Here is a 22,974-nt window from a genome sequence, read left to right on the forward strand (position 1 = left end):
CTTTGTGTGACTTTAATTTTTCTAAGTTTAAGTTTGAGAAACAAATATTTTCGTGCTTTTTATGAATTGGATTATCTATTTTTTTTAATCTGAGTGGTTACTGTATTTTGCAGCACGTCACAAAAACATCTTACCAAGTGTGTCAGCTCAGATACATTTGAGACTCGTATTCGGGAGGTCCTGGGTTCAAACCCATGGCCTGGCCAACCTGATTGAGGTTTTTTTCGTGGTTCCCTCCATCTATTATAGGCTATTATATCTTTGGTCTGCGGGAAAAGGCACATAAGTAAAAAAAGTCGATTTTTCTGTTGTACCTAATCACATAAGTTTAGTATTTTTTCTAATTTTTGAAATAATAAAATTTCTTGTATTTTAAATTGAAAAGGTTCTTACTTTAACCAACATACATGAATTTCATTATTACAGTTATATTCAGTTAAGAATAAATTAAAAAGAAAGTCTCTCCTGAAAAATTATTTTTTTTTACTTGTGTGCCTTTTCCCGCCGACCAAAGGTATATTTCCAGTAATAAGGCAAATTCGGGTTGGTACCCAATTTCCAGTATAGTATATTTCAGTAATCTGTCATCGTAGTAGTTTCAACATTGTACACGAGATAGCATCTGTCAAGTGAGAGTTTAAATGTCTGGCGCAAAGATATGGTGCTTCGGTCGGGGGACTAAGTGTCCAGCTGTTGTGATAGATATCGTGTTGGTGAGAGAGCACCTCGACAGTCCAGTTGGGGTTTAAGTGTCCAGCCTGCACTGTGGATGTTGTGATGGTGAGAAAGCACCCCAATCAGGACATCAGATGTCTCCGGGTTAGAGAGAATGCCGAATTTGAAAGAAAATTATATCACATCCATAGTAAAGTTGCGGTATGACCATTATAATTAAAATGACAATAAATAAAGTACCTCAAAAAAAGAATCTTCTAGACAATGTAAACTACAACAGTTATTGGGTATGAATGGAAATAGTACAAGCTAATATCATATTTGAAAAACCACCATACATAATGTGGGGTTCTGGTGCAGTACATACCATCATGATGGAAAAACATATTCTACATCAGTTCCACTATTTGTACGAGTATTATTATTAGCCTAGTCTAGTCATCTAGTCTTCTGTCAAAAAATCTGAAAGTTAGAATTTATAAAACAGTTACATTACCGCTTGTTCTGTATGGTTGTGAAACTTAGACTCTCACTTTGAGAGAGGAACAGATTAAGGGTGTTTGAGAATAAGGTTCTTAGGAAAATATTTGGGGCTAAGAGGGATGAAGTTACAGGAGAATGGAGAAAGTTACACAACGCAGAACTGCACGCATTGTATACTTCACCTGACCTAATTAGGAACATAAAATCCAGACGTTTGAGATGGGCAGGACATGTAGCACGTATGGGCGAATCCAGAAATGCATATAGTGTGTTAGTTGGGAGGCCGGAGGGAAAAAGACCTTTGGGGAGGCCGTAGATGGGAAGATAATATTAAAATGGATTTGAGGGAGGTGGGATATAATGGTAGAGACTGGATTAATCTTGCTCAGGATAGGGACCAATGGCAGGCTTATGTGAGGGCGGCAATGAACCTTCGGGTTCCTTAAAAGCCAGTAAGTAAGTAAGTATTATTATTAGCCTAAAATTAATTGCTGTTACGAACAAGAAATATTTATAGGCTTAAACTATGAGAGAATTTGTTATGGATCTCATTTTGCTTTAGTCTCCACCACTGTGCATTTATCTGACTCATAGTAATAACTACGTCAGTAAAAATGTTTCAAACTCGAGATTGCTGAGGAGGGAAGGCGAGGAAACAATGAAAGCATAAAGATACTATCATTCAGCGGAAGTAGTCGGCCTAAGTAGCACAGTTGGTATAGCGCTGGCCTTCTATGCTCGAGGTTGCGGGTTCGATTCCGGCTCAGATCAACGGCATTTAAATGCGACAGGCTCATGTCAGTAGATTTACTGGCATGTAAAAGAACTCCTGGGGGACAAAATTCCGGCACATTGGTAATTCTGATCTAACCTCTGTAGTTGCAAGCATCGTTAAATAAACCATAATTTTTTTTTTCAGCAGAAGTATTAGTTTTTTAAGGCATCTATATTGATTTCCTAAGAAATTGATCTCTGAACATGTCTTAAAGAACTTTATTGCTGAAAGATTTATCCCCCTTAATATTCCATCAGTTCGCAGTCTGTATATCAGTAATTATATTTGAATTGCTACTGTCGAACCGAAAACAGTTCAAAATCCGATAAAGAGGCCTACATTTAAGTGCATGAGTCAGAGGAATTGTTACACTAACTTTCGGTCAAAGCGTCTGGCCGCAAAACCAGGTGGCCCGGGTTCGAATCTCGGTCGGGACAAGTTATCTGGTTGAGGTTTTTTCCGGGGGTTTCCCTCAACCCAATACGAGCAAATGCTGGGTAACTTTTGGTGCTGGACCCCGGACTCATTTCACCGGCATTATCACCTTCATTTCATTCAAATGCTAAATAACCTAGATGTTGATACAGCGTCGTAAAATGACCCAATAAAATGAAAAAAAAAATACACCAACTTTAACTGTATTAAATTATTTCATTAGCTGATGTGTGAACCACAGCATACGAAAGAGAGGGAGATTCTTTTTCCAACAACAGATATTGTACCCATTGTATAATTATATACTTACTCTTTCGAACTTCGCAAGGTAACATAAAATTACTGTCAGGAATATAATACAATAATTACTTCTCAGTGCACTGCTGGTTGGTGGATAGTCACTTTTACCATTAGTTAGTGGAAACAATAGAGAAATTCTGTTTAATTTTAAATTACAAATCTGACTTTTCACAATAACTCCCTGTAAAGCTGACTTGAATAATTTCAAGGGAAAAATTGTTCCGTAGCTGAGTATCGAGCCTGGGACCTTTGGTTGAGCACGCTAATGCTCTACCAACAGCTACCCAGGAACTCTATCAGACTTCGGCCCAAATATTCCTTTAATATCCACATGCCCCAAGTGGGTTGACAAGACGTCAAAGACCCAAATGAGTGCATACTTTTTCTGTGTGACTTAAATTGTGGTTTTCTGTTAACGAACAGTGACATGTAAGCTATTACAAAAATCTGACTTTTCAGGAATAGCTCCCTGTAAAGCTGACTTGAATAATTTCAAGGAAAAATTGTTCCAGGGCCGGGTATCGAGCCCCGGACCTTTGGCTGAGAGCTCACCACCCCTGGGTGATTGAGGCATAGTGTTTGACTGAGATGTGTTATCCTAACTACGAAATATTTTTCTCGAATAGCTAGTAAGTAAGTGGTCAGTATCTCAGTTCATAGAGCAATTAACTATGGATTGGAAGGTCCCGTGTTCACTCCCAGATGTGGCGGAATTTTTCTCATTGCCAAAACTTCCAGAAGGACCCCAAGGTCACTCTACCTCCTATCAAATTGAGTTCTGGGTCTTTCCCAGAGGAAATGTGATGTCAACCACACCACCTCATTGCACTGCCAAGGTCTTGAGAGTATGAAAAACCACCTTCATGTTCCCCAAGCACTTTCATGCATATGAAGGAAATACATTTAGCTAGTAAGTAGAATAAGCCGAAAATAAATTAATAACACAGTTGCCGCTATAGACATCTTCCTACCCTTCCTGCCGCATCTTCCTACCCTTTTAAATAATTCTGTCGGTCACTGAACTGCGATTTGTCTGAATCCTTGTAATTGTATAATTATTGCAGAGTTTTGCAACCAACATAACTGGCCATACCAGTACAGATGTCACAATTTGAGAAGCAGTGAAACAGTGCAGTTCGTAATAATTGAAAATGTTGATTGCTGGCAGGCAATAGCTACGTAGATAGTACAGATGTGACAGAATGAGCATTGTAGAGTTTAAGAATTGTCATTCTTGTAAACATTATAAAAGCTGACAATTTTAAAAATGCAAGAAAATAGGCATTTTATGCTCTAAAACCATGACATAGTTGCTAACTTCCAAATGGACGTTTTAGGATACTATAAAAAACTATCGAATTTCATGATTTTTTTCATAAGACGTGGACATATTTAAAAATATAAGTTTCGCAGAAAAAGAGAAAGAATGTTGTGTTGTTTTCTAATGCCAGGCGTTTGACAATAAAGTCATTTGACCTCTTGCACTCCAACATTTTTCAAACATATTATCACGGTCAGCCATTGAAGCACAGATTTTGAGGTGAAATCTTTTCACAGAGTAATATGTAGTATTAGTAACAGGTCTGTAAGTAGCAGTGCTGCCCTTCTTTGCTAAAGCATCAGCATTCTCGTTTCCCAGGATTCCACAATGGGATGGTATCCATTGGAATACAGTTCTTTTATTGAGTGATATTAATTGAGAGAGCATTTTAGTTATTTCTGCTGTTTGAGATGAAGGTGTGTGTTTAGAGACTATTGACAGAATAGCTGCTTTGGAGTTTGACAATATAACTGCATTCTTAAATTTATTGATGTGAAATAGAAGATTCCTGAGACTTTCACTTATTGCAACGATTTCTCCATCAAAACTTGTTGTTCCACATCCAAGAGATCTATAAAGTGAGAAGAGACAGCACGTAACACCTGCACCGGCACCTTGTTCTCTGGAGATCAAGGATCCGTCGGTGTATAAATGAAGCCAGTTTTGTGGAGGGTACCTAATATTAATTGTCTCTAAAGACAATTGTTTCATTATTTCAGTGTTTACTTCTGATTTCAGCATTTCTTCTGTTAAATTTAGATTATATTCTATATTTAATAGAGTTAAAGGTTTTGGTTTAATTTGTAAGTTTTCTTTTAAATTCGGGATATTGATTTTCTGTTTTAATTCTTGAACCATGGATATGAAACTTTTTTGAGTTTTCAATCTACAGAGAGGACTGTATGAATGCCAATTGTTTCCTGGTAATCTGATAAGTTTTTCATATTGAATCAGTGCTTTTTCTTCTATTGTCATTTTGATGCTGTTAATATTAGTGAGGAATCTCATAGAATCTATTGGAGTTGTTTTGATTCCACCAGTAATGAGCCTGAGAGCTTGGTTTTGAACATATTCTATGTAGTTTATGAAAGGTGAAGTAATTAAAATTTCTCCGCAGTATGTCAGCACTGGCTGTATAAACATTTTGTACAGTAGTGTTCAAAGTATGCCTAGAGCATCCCCATTTCTTTCCTGCTAGTCTTTTTAGAAGGGAGAATCTTTTACGAGCTTTTTCAGAAATGAATTTCAAATGGTAAAAGAGAAAGAATCGAGAAAAGGATAACTGCCATAAAACAAGAAGTACTGTATGCTTACAGCCACGTAATTAATTTCGTTGCATATATACAAATAAAAAACAATATTCCTACATAGTTGAGGTTTCATTTCTTTCTTTTTTTTTCTTCCTCCTCCTCCCCTTTGGTTTCAGTAGCCATCCCTATAACAGAATTATTTATTTATTCGTTAATAGAATTGCACAAATGGTGATTTACAATCAACAAAGAAGAATTTAAAACTTGTGTAGATATATCCTGGAGATTTATAATGTGTCAACACGAAATCTATGGGAAAAAATTTACACAAAATTTTTAAATAGTTTCACGTGCTCCAATCAATAACCCAGTCACCTCCCAGCGATTTTCAAGTATGCTGTACTTTTCTCCTAGAAACAAAATGATAATTTTCTCTAAAATCCCAGGTCTAGTTATAAATACTTTAAATTAGAAAAAATAATAATAAAATTGTATTAGAATGCGACAATGCACAGCACTATTGATGCTCCAAGAGAATAACCTAAATTAATTAGCCAAATGGTTAGCTGTCATAACAAATAGTAAGTGGGTGAATAGAAGTTGCCTAGTAACGCCCTTAAAAATCAATATAACCTATATATTCGTTGACAATACGGTAGCAGGATGACAGACCTACTTCACAGAGCATGCTCTGCATACAAGGTCGTAAAATCTATACAGAAAATTGATCCATTACTCACATTCAAGGTCAAGCCATGTAAACAAATACCTTAATAAAAGTGTCTTGTGTCTGAGGTGTAGAGGGCATATGCAGAAGGAAACAAGTGCTTTCATTAAATATAATGCATAATTAAGAAATGTTATTGTACATGAAGGAACAATATCAGTAAAATTACATTCATTTAATAAACTAAAATACATTTTTAATATTTTGGACATTGAAGATGATCCAGAATAATTATTTTTCTTCTAGCTTTGAAGGAAGTACTGTTCTATCTGAAATAATTATTAAATATTCAAAATAAACCTCAGTTAACTGCAAAACTACAAGACAGGTGAGTACAGAAATTATAAGATTAAGAAAAGTGACAGGAAAATATATTGTTTAGTTATTATATTAAAGTAAAAATTACACTACATTGCATAATAAATTGTATATTCACAAGTATAATAATAAACAATCAAGAAGTTTTAAGAGTTTTTTAAACTTTAGAACACCTTATTACTCTTGTATTTGCATGTGTTTTACTGCATTCACTACGACTATTATGCAAAATAAAATGAATTAAGTTATTTTGACATAGTTTTACAATTAACTTGTTTTGCATACCACCTGAAAAAGTTTTATTTAATAAAGAGAGAATTGCGCACAAATGTTTTATTTAATATTATGTTCAATAATAATATTACAGTACTGTGATAACTTTATGGCTTTATTAAAAAATATACCGTAAGTAATGGACTGCAGAAAAAAAAAAGTGAAAGAGGGATATTTGCTGTGTTACGAATAAACCTGTTTCTTGATGGTATTATTAATTCCATTAAATAGATGAACTGGTCAAAATATAGTGATAATACTGACAAAGAAGATCGTGATAGGTAAGTGATGAACAAATCAAATAGAGGTAATATAATTTCCAGAATTAACTTTTACCCTACCAACTCATTAACATCCTGCAGTTTCATTGATATTGGATAATTTTTACAGCTGAACGGTATTAAATAAAAATACTGAACAGAATTACGAGTCAAATGCAACCAAGATGCCACATATACAGGGTGTTAAAAATATTCAATATTTTGAGAGGTGGTAGTATTAATTAAAACAAGTAAACAAGGGTCTGAGTCTTAAAATTAATATTTTCTGAGATATGAGTACTTGTTCATCAATATCATAGGAGATGCTTAATGCGATTTCCATTTTTAAAATGCATTCAGTATTCTGGAAGGTGGCAGTACCTATTAATCAAAATAAGGAACAAAGTCTAATAAACATGGCCCCTAAAATTAATACCTTCCGAGATATCAATAGGTCTACGTGTTCATCAATGTCATAGGTGATGCTCAATGTGATTTCCATTTAAAAAGAAAAGCACATTCAGTATTCCAAGACGTGCTAGTAACGGTATTCATCAAAACAATAAAAAAATCTAATAAACAAGGGTCCTAAAATTAAATTTCTTTACGAAACAAGGGGTTTGAAATTGGTATTGTAAGAATAGCATATCTTCTAATGGCTGTATTATAGAGACCACAGATTTTGGCATTAGCAATAAAAGCTACAAATCGTTGATTGCAAAAAAACTTGTTTTCCTTTGCGAATACATCTGTAACAATAGGAAAATGGCAATATTTTATGACGAATTTTCGTGATAGATGTGTTTTAGAGCGAAATAAATTATTTCCTCGAAAAAAAAAATGCATTTCATTACTTTTTTTTTTTAATTTCATGCACCGTTTAAACACCTTTAACTTGTGAACATAACATTCATTCTTCTTACAAGCTGAAAGCTAGAATTGGAAAAACACACACTCTAAACGAGATTAAGAGATCGTTCCTACTTCCAAAACTAGTCACTGGCACTTGGCAGATGGGAAAAGGTAGCTACTGTCCATCTGAAAGCTTACGTTTGTTTGCTGGTGTTATAGTAAGGACAAAGGCGTTGCTATTTTAGGAATTTTTTTCCAATATTCTTTTGTAAAGATGGATCGAACGTCGACAGTTACACTTCATTCCAACAGAGATGAATTTGCTAGTGAGAGTTTTTATGTATTTGAGAACCAATTATATTTTAATTTGTAAATTCTAGATCTAGTACGAAAGTTTGAAGAAATTAGCTCCGTATGCAGCAAAATAAACAAACATTCGAGAATTCGGATAAAGTCTCGTGGACTGAAGTACTAGGTCATTTCGTTATGGATCACACTATTTCCATTCTAAAAGTAGCTAAGTTAAACATTTTAGGCTACTGGCGTAGTTCAGGCGGTAGCATGGTTGCCTGCTGATTTGGGCTGATTAGCCTACCTGGTTGGGTTTTTTCCGAGGTTTTTCCCAACCATAAGGCGAATGTCAGGTAATCTATGGCGAATCTAAATAACCAGTAGTTGATAGAGAGTCGTAAAATAACCAATTAACCAAGTTAAAAAAAAAACAACATTTCGGTTGGTTTCATAAGTAGAATGCTAAAAATGGATATTCCCCCCTCCTCACTCTATAAAATACAAATTCACCAACAGCTCAGCCAAGATGAATATGATAGAAGAATGGAATTTTGTGAACAAATGTCCCAGAGAATTGAAGATGACCCAAATTTTACAAAAAATATTTCTTTCAGTGACGAATCAACTTCTGTCTTAAATGGGTTTTGTTAATAGGTATAATTTATTGTAATCATTGGAACAATAAAAATCCGTAAGTGTTTAAGAATGATGATACTCAGTTTCCTCAGAAGATCAATGTACAGGGTGGTATTCTTGGGGATGACATTGTTGGGCCGATTATTATTATTATTGAAGAAAACTTGAATGAACAATTGAAGGGATGAGAATGATGTAGTCAGTGGCGGCTTCTCAAGGGGGTTGCAGGTTTGTACACCCCCCAGTAATGTTGCTAATCTGCAGCTGGCGTCTTGTTTTGTACGTCTGCAGGAGCCTCCGAGCCTCTCGGTTTGCAGAGATGTTGAAAACCTATGGAAGGTAGTTTATAGAGATGTTCGGCTAATGCGGGGACAGGGGGTTAGAGGCGTGGCCTACTGCTATCCTCATTGAGAACGGTTTGTCGCACTCCCTGACATGGACACCAACGTCAGTGCAGAAGAAACTAAATTCACTGGGAAAGTACTGTTTCAACTAGACATTTGTCCGAAGTAATAAGCATGAAAAATGTATTCATTCAGCTTGTGCAACGAACAGTCGCATATTTCGCATATTACTTTCTCAATCTGCATCCACACAAACGGCACAATACATAAAGGAGCTTGTATTTTGCTTTAAAGTTCTAAGAGTTGTCGTTCTGACAATAAGTGCTGCTATCTCCCGACAGCCTATGAAAGCTGCATTTGAATTTTTATGAACGAAAACGTTGCATTTGGTACTTGATAGCATTCTGATGACGATTCTGTGCGCAAATGTTTTTCACGAGGGTAAATCGCAATATAGAGCTCTCACTTTGAGAGAGGAACATAGGTTAAGGGTGTTTGAGAATAAGGTACTTAGAAAAATATTTGGGGCTAAGAAGGATGAAGTTACAGGAGAATGGAGAAAGTTACGTAACACAGAACTGCACGCATTGTATTCTTCACCTGACATAATTACGAACATTAAATCCAGACGTTTGAAATGGGCAGGGCGTGTAGCACGTATGGACGAATCCAGAAATGCATATAGAGTGTTACTTGGGAGGCCTGAGGGAAAAAGATCTTTGGGGAGGCCGAGACGTAGATGGGAAGATATTAAAATGGATTTGAGGGAGGTGGAATATGATGATAGAGAATGGGTTAACCTTGCTCAGGATAGGGACCAATGGCGGGCTTATGTGTGGGCGGCAATGAACCTCCGGGTTCCTTAAAACCCAGTAAGTAAGTAAATAAGTAAATCGCAATATAGAGAATGTAGAAGCTCCGCCCACGATCCCTTCCACTTTTGGACTTTCTGTATAAATAGGTATGCTTGTATTTAGTCATTGTACTTATTAATTGCATATAAATTAGCTTTATATGTATACGCCCTCAGGTATTCACGGTTTTAAACTTTAAAGTAAAGTATGTTTAACTCCTCTTCGATATCCATTGTGCACCACCATATTTTCAAACCACCAGCCGCCACTGGATGTAGTCCAAAGCAACACGTTTAACAAAAATGTTTTTTGTGCGCGTTGGATTTTTACACTTATGGGGAAGCTACTAGTAAAATATTATAAAAATTACTCATGAACTGAAGTAAGTATACACCAAAGAAATTATGATACCGCACCTAATACTACTGGACTCCTAAACCTTCAATATGATCTGGTGTAAAATTTTGCCTGAGGGCTTAAGGACTGTACCATTCTCACCTCTTCAATTGTATCTGAACCTATTAGGAAATTAAATTGATCTGCTTATCACAAAGCCACTAGAAAATCAAGTCAATAAAGAAGAAGACATGATGTTAGACGAACAAAATTTGTATTTCCAACAGGTCGAAGCCCCCTAACTTATTTATTACCTATGCAACAATGGCTGGATAGAAAATTTCCCGGAAAATGATTTGGTAGAAGAGGTGCTCTAGAATAGCCAGCAAGATCTCCAGAGCTGATGCCACTCGATTTCTTCCTTTGGGGTGATTTGAAATAGTATAACCGAAGAATGTAGGTGGTTTAGTCAAGAAACATTCTCACGAAAAGTTCCAAAATAAGCTGTATTATTGTCTAGCCAATAACAGAGCACATTTTGAAAATATTATTTAAAGTGAATTTTATAAAATTTTGTAATATAAAAATAAATTATTTGTGACATTAACTTAATTTTTTTTTTACCTTATTGATAAATAGATCAACGGAATCCACTTTTTCTAGTGTTGGTAGATTAGGACTTACCCCACCTTTTAAAATTAAATATTAAAAGGTAGGGGGTGCCATTTTAAATTTTAAACTTCTTCCTCAATTTCTGAATAGACAGTTTTTTTTTTTAATTTGGAGAACATTTTGAACCGACAAATCAATATAAACAGTAAATAATTATATAAAGAACCTTCATTTGACTGTCTTTGTATAATTATTTATTTGTTTTGTTTTAGTGAAATTTACTCTAAATAGATAGTTGTTGCGAGACTGATTTGTTTTGAAATAAAAGCCTTGTATAAGTATATAGGAGTACTCAAGATGGACGCACGCGACCACCATGTGGGACCCAGTCATCGGAAGAAGGAACCATGGAAGATCACGACTCAGATGAGCGGGCGGATATGTTTGTGAAGACGACGGGCAAACAGTAGTCAAGAAAAGCAAGGAACAGATCTCAGTGGAAAGAACTAGGACTAATACGAACTAGAAATAGTTAGGAATGTTACAGTGTATAGTGTTAATAGGTTACAATGACGACTACTGCTATATACCGCTACTACGATCACATTTCGCCTTCTTTCGATAAATTATTGTGGCTCAGGTTAAATGAGAGGAGAAAGTTACATTCCCTTTCTCTCTTATACCGAATTTTGCACACCTCTACTCCCTCTTACTTATCTGTCCGATTCCACAGTCTTTCTCAGTATCATAATTTAAATACTCGGTCACAATATGATAACACGTTAGAAATACCACTCCACACATCATCTCTTTATTCTTCATCTTTCACTGTTGCTACTTCTCGTCACTGGAATTCTCTGCCGCCTGAAGTCAAGGGCTGCCGAACTTTAATTTCCTTTAAATGTAAATTAGAAAAATATCTTATGATGAGTTCCCAGACCTAACGTGTTGCAAATATTTAATGGAATGTGTTCCACTGTATTTATTATTTTTTTTTTGTTTCTTATTTTTATTATCTAAATCGTGTTTATTTATCACTTAACGCCAATATGTATCCCACTGTGTTGTTGTTTTTTATTATTAATCTATTTTTTGTGTACATTTTATTCAATTGTCGGTTTCTGGTTTAATTATGTAAATCCTACTTAATTGTAATCTAATACTAATATGTATGCTAATGTGTTTATTTTTATTTTTACTGTGTACATTTTTTTATTGAATTATCGGCTTCTGTTTTTATGTAATTTGTATTTGATTCTAACAAATTAATATGTATTTCACTATGTTTATTTTTATTTTATGAGGTAAATTTTATGTAACTACCTCTTTTCATCTCATTATGTATCAGTATGTAATTACTTAATTCCGATCCAGTTTTATGTTCAACTGTGTAAGCAAGTTTTAATCCTGGCTGTGTGTAAGAGAAGGCCTTACGGCCTTAACTCTGGCAGGTTAATTAAAGCCATTATTATTATTATTATTATTATTATTATTATTATTATTATTATTATTATATAGCATACATTAGTTTTAAAGGTATATAGACCAACAAAGTGAAATCTCGCCTGGAATGGCTCACCAAGGGAGTAACAGCGAGCCACCCCTTTTATAGGAGGCCTTAGCCCTTCACGGGACATAATGGCTAAATTCATTCATTCATTCATTCATAAGTATATAATTACTAATATTTTGCTTGTATCTTCTGGAATTTGACTATCACGTATGAATTTATTACAGAAATGGATCGTTATGTAACAGAAAAACGGATTGGAGAAGGTTCATTTGGAACAGCATACTTGGTTCGAGCAACAGAATCTGGATGTCATTATGTGATAAAAAGAATCAACTTCTCTAGAATGACAGAAAAAGAAAAGGATGAGGCAATGCGTGAAGTAGAAGTGCTTGCTAAGCTGCAGCATCCATACATTGTTGCTTATAAGGAGTCCTTTGAATATGACAAGAACCTTTACATTGTAATGGATTACTGTGAAGGTGGAGATTTGTATACCAAAATCCGAGAGCATGCGCAGAAGGGAAGATATTTTTCAGAAGACATCATTCTCAATTGGTTTGTCCAGATATGTCTTGCGCTGAAACATGTGCATGATAGAAAGATTCTTCATCGAGACATAAAATCTCAAAACATCTTTCTCACCAAAGGTAATCATGTAAAATTAGGTGATTTTGGAATTGCGAAGATATTAAAAAACACTGTAGACCTTGCAAAAACATGCATTGGAACGCCTTATTATCTTTCGCCCGAAATCTGTGAAAACAAGCCCTATAATAACAAAAGTGATGTTTGGGCTTTAGGTTGTATACTGTACGAGATGGCTGCATTGAAACACGCGTTTGTGGCTGGAAATATGAAGAACCTCATTGTGAAGATCATTCGCGGCTCTCATCCTCATCTTCCATCCCGCTACAGCAATGATCTACGTAATCTAATGCAGCAGCTCTTTAGGCGAAATCCTCAAGACCGACCATCCATTAACGCCATTCTTAAGAAAACATTTATTTCGAAAAGAATTGCAAAGTTTCTTACAAAAGCTCAGCAGGCTCAAGAATTTGGTGTAACATCTAATCCACAATATCACCAAACTACAGAATCAAAATCACATGGAGCTATGAGAAGACCAAAAACAGCAGTTACTGATCCTGCTTTGAAGTACGGTCCGTCACTGGCTGTCAACAAGACACGTGCACACAAAGAAGGACTTAAGAAAATCGTAAGTTCGTCATCTTCAACAGAAATATCAAGACAGAAAAAACATAGTCTGGAATCTAGAAGACGGATAAGTGATAAAGTTAATATCACGGTGTCACAAGAAGCTCTGTCCATTGTTGAAGAACAAGAGGCAAAAAAAAAGTCTTCAGAGGTTTTGTCTGTAACAAATTTCTCAAACAGAAAAAGCAGTCAAAAGATAATGATTGACAATGATTGTAAAGTTCAGTCTAGAAGTATCACAGATACCTTTAATCGAAGTATTATGAAACCATTTGCTGGAGTGATAGCATTAAATCTACTTGAACCTGAGCGAGGTTGCGTTATTGAGGACATTTTACTAAATAGAAGTGACGATAATAACGTGAAATCCAAATTGAATTCCATACACGAGGGTTGCAGCATACAAAACATAGAAGACGATTTTCTTGCAACATTAGATTCCAATTGCATTGTAGAAACTCTGTGCAATAAGAAAATACTTGTCGAACCAGAGAAACCATCTGTGAAACAAACAAAAATTCCTATAAAGCAGAATAACAGAGATGCTTATAACATGACAATGATGAAGCTTACAGAAATTATCTCTGATTCAGATCTCCTCATGTCGATCCACACGATTAGACTGCAAAATTTCAAGGAAAGGATGATGCACAAGAACAAGAAATCAAATTCTGAAATTAAAGGAAATGAAATGAAAGGTAAGCTGAATGAAAACGACAGTAATGAAGTGCAGAATGATAACGAATACCAAATCCAACTTGCAAAACGTATCCTACACATGGACAATGCACAGTTGGAATCAGAGAATACTATCACCAGAAATATTGTAAGTAAAGTGAGAGCAAGAATTAACAAAAAGAGAACTGAAGCATTTGAGAAGGAAAAGAAGAAAATACTTGAAAACAGAAGTGAAAAATGTATTCACACTAAACCTATAGACAGCCATGAAGCAGATGATGCAAAAGAAAATTGCATAAAGTTGTTGAAAGATACTGCAAATGCAGATGAAAAGCAAGCCAGTTCTTTAATACAAACTGACGTCATAACACAAGAAAATAATGAAGATTACATTTATAGCAAAGCATCAGAGGGCAAAATCCCCAAGACCAGAGGAAAATGGAAGAAAGAGTCTAGGCTGGAATTAGAAAAAGTACCACTGGAATTTCCAGGATTCCTAATGGAATCAACATCCTCTGCTGACTTTGTTGTAAAATATGAAGATTGGAAGCAATGGAAAACTGCTGATGACACAGTCAGTGAAGAAAGAGTCATGAATTTAACTTATTCTCTTGAAAGACCATATCCAATACCAAGCAACTTTCATGTAAATAATACTGCAGAAGATTTAAAAAGCAAGGATCTGAATACTTCAGATAATCATGTTAAGTACAGTCATACATACAAAAATGTTGAAGAAAAAGAAAGTAACATGAAGACCAATTTTAAGAATACCGGTACAGAAACTGAGGTACAGAATATTTCTACAGTATCCAATGTTGCTCAAAATTATGAGTCAATAAATTCAAATTTGAAACATAAAGTAAATATGCAAGTGGATGCCCAAGGGTTTAAAAATGAACATTTCCAACAATCTTCGATGTTACTTCAAATGGATGAGAGACCTGTAACCTCGCCAGATACACATGTATGTATGACTACAGATTCCAGTGAAGACTTTTTACCTCCTCCTCGTAGAAGACGAAGAACAAAAACTTCAATCCCTCGCCATTCTCACAAGAAGTGTTCGAAGTATAGGACAACTAGAAAGTGGTCAAGTTCTGATGATCGAAAAAGAAAACATTCACCCCTTCCGTCCCCAAGACTACATAATGTCTCTGTTAATAACGCATTCATAGAACTAAGAAGATCTGAAAATTTGGATAAGACATCACAAGTAAATATTTATGATAATCCAGCAACACCACCATATGAAATAAATACAACAGGATTACCAGAAATAACCACAGAAAACGTTGCATTAAATGAGCCTACAGAGACAGACAACCTATTAGATTTCAGAACTAAAAAAACTACGAGCAAAGCAGTTGATCATAATGAGTATGATGCGTTTTCACACTGTGATATATCGATATCCAATGAACATAGCAGTTCGAAGACTAAACACCTTCCAAAATGCAGTAATCAGAAAATAATTGATGTCCCCATAAGTAGAAAGAAGGAAAGCAAAGAAAATAATCGAAGTTACGTAACACAACATGCGTTATTACCACAAATGGACGTATGCACTACAAAAACTATACTGAATAATAGTGCTACAAATGAAAATTCATTTATAAATGCAAATACAGAGCATGTCACGGAAGAACATACTGATAAAATAACAAAGAAATCAGATTTAAGCAACATATATTGCAATGCTAATGAAAGTGAGAATAAAGTTCAAGATAAAAATGTAATAACATTTCCTAAAAACAACAATGCTATAAATACGAAATGTCCTACGATAAAATATGGCGTTACCAAACCAAAAGCAGTAAAGTTCCAAAGTAATCATGATTCCATTGAAGATGTGTCACATGACACAAAGACCAATATACAGAGAGTTCGTCCTAAGTCAGCTACTGTTTCTAGTAGCTCTAGAACAGAACAGACACACGAGTCTGTACTAAGACCATCATCTGGAGGATCTTACAGACAATCACTGTGCAAAACCTTAATATCCAGCACATTACTTCCCAAAATTTTGAACGATGAAGATAAACCAAAAATAAACTTGGTTGGAGATCATAGTTACAGGTTGGATACAGTACAGTGTGACACTGAAGGAGGATCTCCAAAAACCTACAGCATATTACAGAACTCAGTTAGTGATTCCTTTTCACATCCAATTATGAATTCACGGCAATCTCATAAAAGTGAGACTAATTTAAACGATGATACAATTCCAAGTAAACTAGTACAAGAAGAACCATTCCAAACAGCTATAATAAAACTCAATGCCAATAATAATATTAATAATGAATCGTTTTACACTTCATCTACGATAGGTGATACTTCAAGTACACTAAAGAAGCAATCATATATTCAGAAGTTAAACGAATTTGAAATTAATAATATTGAACCTAAAATTATGGACACTGTGCCAAGTACTCAAAATACTATTACTGGTACTTTACCATCATCACCAGCACTGCTGCCACCTCGTATGTCAAACATTAGCATCCTTGATGACACCAAAACAACTGCTGTAGAATTACAAGAGCCTGCCATCCGTAATGAGACAACATGCAATGCCACCAACCAGCTAACATCCTTACCACCATTTGGTATGTACTAGAAATAAGTTTATGCTCAAAGAAAAAAATGTAAATAAATTAAACCAATTTAAATATAATTTTAACAATTAAATACTAGTAGAGGTGGTGATTTTTTATATTTTAAAATTAAGAATTCAATACTGTGTCTTTACAAATTTAGCATTTTGAAGTACTATAAGGGATTATATTTTTATTGAAATGCAGAAAACTGGGTCATACTCTAATATAATAATTTAAGACCGGTAAAATTAAATAAATTTTAAATATATGTGAGTCATAATACATTAATAAATGTACCTACACTTCATAATTGTACTCGATAGTACCTATAAAATGATCCATCAACCTAAAAGCTGCATTCTCTACTGATTTTTTTTTTTTTTTGTAAATCGAAAGTGCTCTAAAACTAATATATTGTTGGAATCCAAATAATGATATAATTCATTGTAATTACATAACTTATCAAACACTTTTGAAAATGTTGTTGTTGTTTTCTAATGCCAGGCATTTGACAATGAAGTCATTTGACCTCTTGCACTCCAATATTTTTTGAAGATATTGTCATGGTCAGCCACTGAAGCACAGATTTTGAGGTGTTCCGAATCAATTTCTTGGTTTGAGTTGCAAAATGGGCAGTTAGAGGACTGATATATTCCAATTCTATGCAGGTGTTTCGCCAACATTCATGGCCTGTTACCAATCTAAATGCAGCTACAGATGGTTTGCATGGTAAATCGGGAATTAATTGCGGATTATGATGCAAAGAGTTCCATTTTTTTCCCTTGAGACTGTATTATCAAATTTTGTTTGTTGAAGTCTAAGTATGTAGATTTAATAAAACTTTTCACAGAGTAATACGTAGGTTTAGTAACAGGTCTGTAAGTAGCAGTGCTGTCCTTCTTTGCTAAAGCATGTTAACAGTGTTATAGGTATGTAATTACTAATCAGCAATAGTACATTTATCTCCCATTTTTTCCTCTTTTGCATTAGTCAATTAGTTGTACTATTAAGAATTGTGTCTTTCTGAGAAAATATCTATGACGATTTTTGACCTGGTTGCAGGTTTGCGCAACTACTGCCTTTATCATATTTTCTTTTAATTGTATCGAGACTGAATTGTTATTCTCCTATTAGCATTTTAATTAATTCTGACTAGCGATTCGTTAATAGTGATACAACATTCGTTTCTTTCAGTCAAGCGAGATGTGGCAATTTCTCTGCCACCAGCTGACAATAAGAATTCTCACTTGTCTCTTGCATGGCAACCTAATAACAGCTGATCCTGTAAATTATGATTAGGCTACCAGATTTTTTTTTACCATTTCCAGGGACTACTCTTAACATTTCTGTTAATTTGCCATTCACTTATAGTTATCCTATCTTGTGAATGAATAAATACCCCAGGCATTGAGATATTCAACAGCATTTTCATAAAATTATAAGTAATACTGAATATCTGTGAATTTCTGGGGTCAAAAATGCAAAATTCGGGGACTATCCCCGGAAAATGGAGATGTCTGGTAACCTTAGTCTATGTTCCTGGCTGAATCCAATAAGAAAGGAGGATAAGTCCCATTGTAATTTTATTTAGGCCCTAGCTTCTCCCATATATGTGCAAAATGTATGATATTACATTACTAGTCGCACAAGAAAGGCCTCTTTTCTAGGGTTTGTCTCTTTGACACTTACAGTCTTTTTCTTACGTCCCATCTTCAGTTGCATGATGTAAAATTAGCCAGGATCACAAAAAAAGTCATGACAACAGGCTAAAACACTTATTTTCACCATACCAGAGGCCTACTACTGCAAATGCTATTGTTTATGTTCACAGGATCATTTCAATCTCAACACCTACCCACAAGAGCAATATCGTTGCCGGATCTCACTCACATCTTAATGCCCAGTTATTCTTTTTATACACCTTCATTAATTTCACAAAGCGAAACGAATGTGAAGATACCAAGCAAGGTAAGTGTGCATCAAAATAATAAACATTGAAAACTTTTATATTACGACAGGCTTGTCATTTCATTTACGCAAGTCAACAAATAATAATAATAAGCCACAATTTAAGTCACACAGCAATTGTGTGCACTCACAGTTGAGTTCTGGCGTCTTGTCACCTCATGTGAGTTGTGTGGATATAAAGAAAAAATTGTGACGGTGTCGTGTATAGTTCCTGGGGTAGCTCAGTCGGTAGAGCGTTCGCGCGTTAAGCGAAGGGTCCCAGGATCAATACCCGGCCCCGCAACGATTTTTCCTTGAAAATTATTCATACACACAATCATTTTTGCAGAAAACGGGGATGATATACAGACAGATACCTGTCACAAAATTAAATAATGTAATAAAAAATAGGAGTATGGAAATCTCAACAAAGAAAACAAAAGCAATGACAATTAGAGGGAATGAAAAAAAAAGCTTTAAATTTAGAAATAATCGAACAGGTTGAGATTTCAAAGAGAATATAGTAAAATTAAAAAAAATTACGTGGCTGTATCAAACAACATTTCGGTAAAAGTATAAGAATGGAAATAAAACAATGTAGGTATAATACAAGTATCAAAACTGGCACTAAAATATCACAGCGAAAAGTGGGTACGGAAAGCTTCAGATAAGTCAAGATTAGAAGAGTCACAGATGAGGTTTTTACGATCCTTGCTTGATGTGAGAAGAGACAGACTTAAAAATGTTGACACACGGGATCAATTGCGAGAAGAGAATATGTTGTTATCCAATGCTCAGCTATCATAGCAATGAAATCATCAGCTGTCTTGCAGTCCAATATTTTTCGTTGATATTACGAGTGAAGAGACTTGCAGTTAACTGATTTCTGCCCAGGTTCATCCCTTCCAAATACAACACAATCTGATGATGAAATTATGCCAATCTTATGCAGGTGTTAATGATATTCAAAGACATCAGACACAATGGAGAGACCATGTGTTGAGAATGATTCTGACAATATATCCTCGGCAAACATTGGTTTACAGGCCATCTGGACATTGAGACGTCAGACGACTCAGATGGAAGAACCAATTTTAGCCTCCTGAAGGCTTTATCTTGATCTGAGAGATGATAATGATAATAATAATAATAATAATAATAATAATAATAATGGCAACGATGACCTGATGGTAGTGATCATCATGAGTAGTGTGAAGTGAGAAAGGCATAGAGTGAATCATAGGCCACTAAAACATAAATTAAATAAGTTAAACAGAAATGGTATTCGATTTTGGATAAACCATACAAAAATATGTTCATACATCTCTAATCAAGTTTATTTACATAGTAAATTGCATAGTATTTTCTCGAATACCCCGAGCCCTGGAATAAGCCGCGCACCCTACTTTTGAAAGGCAAAAAAAAATAAAATAAATAATAAAAAATAAATAAATAAACATAAATCACAAAAACAACAAAGTTAACAAATATCGTATGTATTCACGACAATTTAAAAACAATTAAACACAAGTACAGTTCAGATGACAATAACTATATAGGCCTACATTTTATCTTGAAACAGGATGCATTTCAAACCCATCCTATGCACATTCACTTCACGCATATCAGTTGTCTTGCTTAATCGACAGTTTACATGATATCCTTATAGCATGCGTCTAGATTTCCATGTTCCTCCGATCATTTTAAGTTCTTCGCTGCAAGTAGTGAAGAATCGCAATCTCATATCCATACTTGTACTTTGGTCAAACTCATTTTCAGAATTGAAAATCGCTATACTTCAGAAAACCGCGTAAGTACTTATGTACAAAGACTGTGCAAATTAAACATAATTAAAACACATGTTTTTTATTGATGGCACAAAGGTAGATAAATAAATAAGTACATAAAAAAAGATATGTCCCTTGGACCAAAAATAAATACAGTAATTCAATAAAGCAAATGACATATGTACTTACGCGATATTCTGAAGTCGTTTCTTGAAAATATAAGACTCATAAAGTATACACTTATCACACTTGAACTTGATTCTGACACATGTAGCCTACTGCGTGACACTGCTAATCCAAACGCCATTTAACGATGTTAACAATTGAAATACCCGCGCGGTATGTTAATGGCGAATTGTGCGGACGGAAAATTGGGCAATGTTGCCAACTTCATTTCGAATAAGCTTCACACCAGTATTTTTTACTTTTGTATATTATTGTTTAGTTATCTATCCAAAGACAGATCTGAAACTCACAAGTGATACCAAGAAGGCACCACTTATGAGACGACTAGGCCAGGAGATAATGGGGTAGGGTGGCCAGTTCCTTTCCCCCTCCACCGCCAACTAGCTACATATTAACTAGTCAACTACAGATGCACACAAACTTAATGTTCTTCCTCTGACACATATCGTCAAGTAAGATGTACTGCCATCAGCCAGCACCTCAATCAGAGGATTTTTGTATATTTCGGGGGTGAGGGGGAAGTGCGCGGGGATTCGAGAAAATACGGTAACTTTGATATTTTCAACAATTATGTATATTAATAATGATTAATTACCAAAGACGTTCTTAAATACAGGATAATTAAACTTTGTGTAGATTGTTTTGTCAATTGTCTATGTGGGTCTTCTAACTTCAGTTTCACCACTGTCTATACTTGTTTTTTTGAAAGATGGGACATGACAAGCGGTCGAGCTTGGAACTATAGTGCTATGTTGTCAATATGGACTATCATGCTGCCAGCTGATGGAAGCTAGCAATTGACGTTAGGATGGTTGACGTTAAAACATTCAATGACAATTGACGTGAAGGTAAGAAAACAATACAAAAATCGACAGAGACTCAAACACGAAACATACAAATGCTAACATTGTGTGCACAATAAATGTCCCCAAGAGAACTATTAAGCACTCGTCACGTGGGAACGGTAAGTTTGGCAACTCAACCGCTGTTACCATAGCAACAGGCCTACCACGCTAAGTGACATTCAGCTCTTTTTCCAATCGCAACGCTCCTGTCATGTCCCATCTTTAAAAAAAAACGCACAAGTATAGTCACGAAGCTTGAAGTGTTTTTTTTTTTTTTTTTTTTTTTTGCATTTCTCGCAATGCAATGCTCCAAGCTGTTAGCAACTGAGAGTACTAGGAACAATAGACTGTGCGATAGTAGCGATTCTAGTGGCTAGCAACTAAAATTCAACTGTCATTGGATGCGTATTCCCTACGTATTGAACTTCCTGACTGTATGTATTATAGACCAGGCATGTCCAACCCTTCTTTTTGGCAAAGGGCTACTGTCGTTAAGGTAGATTGGTTTGCGGGCCATGTGATTTAATTTTTTGAAATGATATTTCATCATTTTCACGCATACATTATCCAAATTGAACAGGTGTCATCTGAGCCTCTCTTTTATATTGTACATGCCATTACGTGACGTTTATAGTGATATTGTCCAGTGTAAAAAATTCAGGTTTCCTCACTTCCATTGGTTCTACAATTCTAAATCAGGCACAAGCACCCAGATGCATTTAGGGCTACACACAATTGTGTAGGCACCCAATGCACGCTATAAATTCACCTGTTTCTGCATACACACATTCATATGCATAAAGAAACGATTTCACTTGCCATTAATAATCTAAACTTTTCATAAGAAACTTGCCAGTACAAATATTAAATTTTCAATGAATATACTGTACATTCAAAATCTTTGCATATGCAGCTTATACAAATGGAGACATACTAATTACATTTGTGTCTTTCTTTTCATAGGCTGCAGACAAGTTCATACTCGACTACTTTGAAAGTCAATTGGATGCTCTGGATGACATGTTTTACCAAGATTTCTGTTCTAAAATTGACCTTTTTCCTATTGGGTCTACATGGCACTTGGGTAAGAGATTTAAATTTATTTTATTGAAAATAATATTTTGCCTTAGCAATTAATGTAAACCTACAATTTCTATAATTTATTTATTTTATGGTCTTTAGCTAAAAAGGGATTGAGAAGTAAATATGGGCCATTCCATAAAAACATGGATATCACTATCAATGTTTAAATTTTAGGAAAATGTATTAATTTGATTAATTTTATATTCATTGAAGAGTCTATTTCAGTTTTCTCAAGCTTACTCTTTAATATTTGTAATAACATCTTGAGAACTGAATAAGGACATTCGGCATGCAACATAACTTAAAACTTATAATAATAATAATAATAATAATAATAATAATAATAATAATAATAATAATAATAATAATAATAATAAT

At 34.9% G+C, this 22,974-nt stretch overlaps 1 protein-coding gene across 1 annotated transcript in view; it reads left to right on the forward strand.

Moving 5' to 3' along the window:
* The first annotated feature begins 6,145 nt into the window (after positions 1-6,145).
* LOC138702809 (serine/threonine-protein kinase Nek1-like) overlaps positions 6,146-22,974 on the forward strand; it is a 30,831-nt gene continuing 14,002 nt past the window's right edge. The window contains exons 1-4 of the mRNA XM_069830106.1: positions 6,146-6,294; positions 12,480-16,757; positions 18,580-18,716; positions 22,477-22,597. Of these exons, the coding sequence (XP_069686207.1) occupies positions 12,482-16,757; positions 18,580-18,716; positions 22,477-22,597 (4,534 nt within the window). The 5' untranslated portion in view covers positions 6,146-6,294; positions 12,480-12,481. The remainder of the gene's footprint in view (positions 6,295-12,479; positions 16,758-18,579; positions 18,717-22,476; positions 22,598-22,974) is intronic.

The sequence above is a fragment of the Periplaneta americana genome, chromosome 7 (assembly GCF_040183065.1).
Source record: "Periplaneta americana isolate PAMFEO1 chromosome 7, P.americana_PAMFEO1_priV1, whole genome shotgun sequence".
Classification (NCBI taxonomy): Eukaryota; Metazoa; Arthropoda; class Insecta; order Blattodea; family Blattidae; genus Periplaneta; species Periplaneta americana.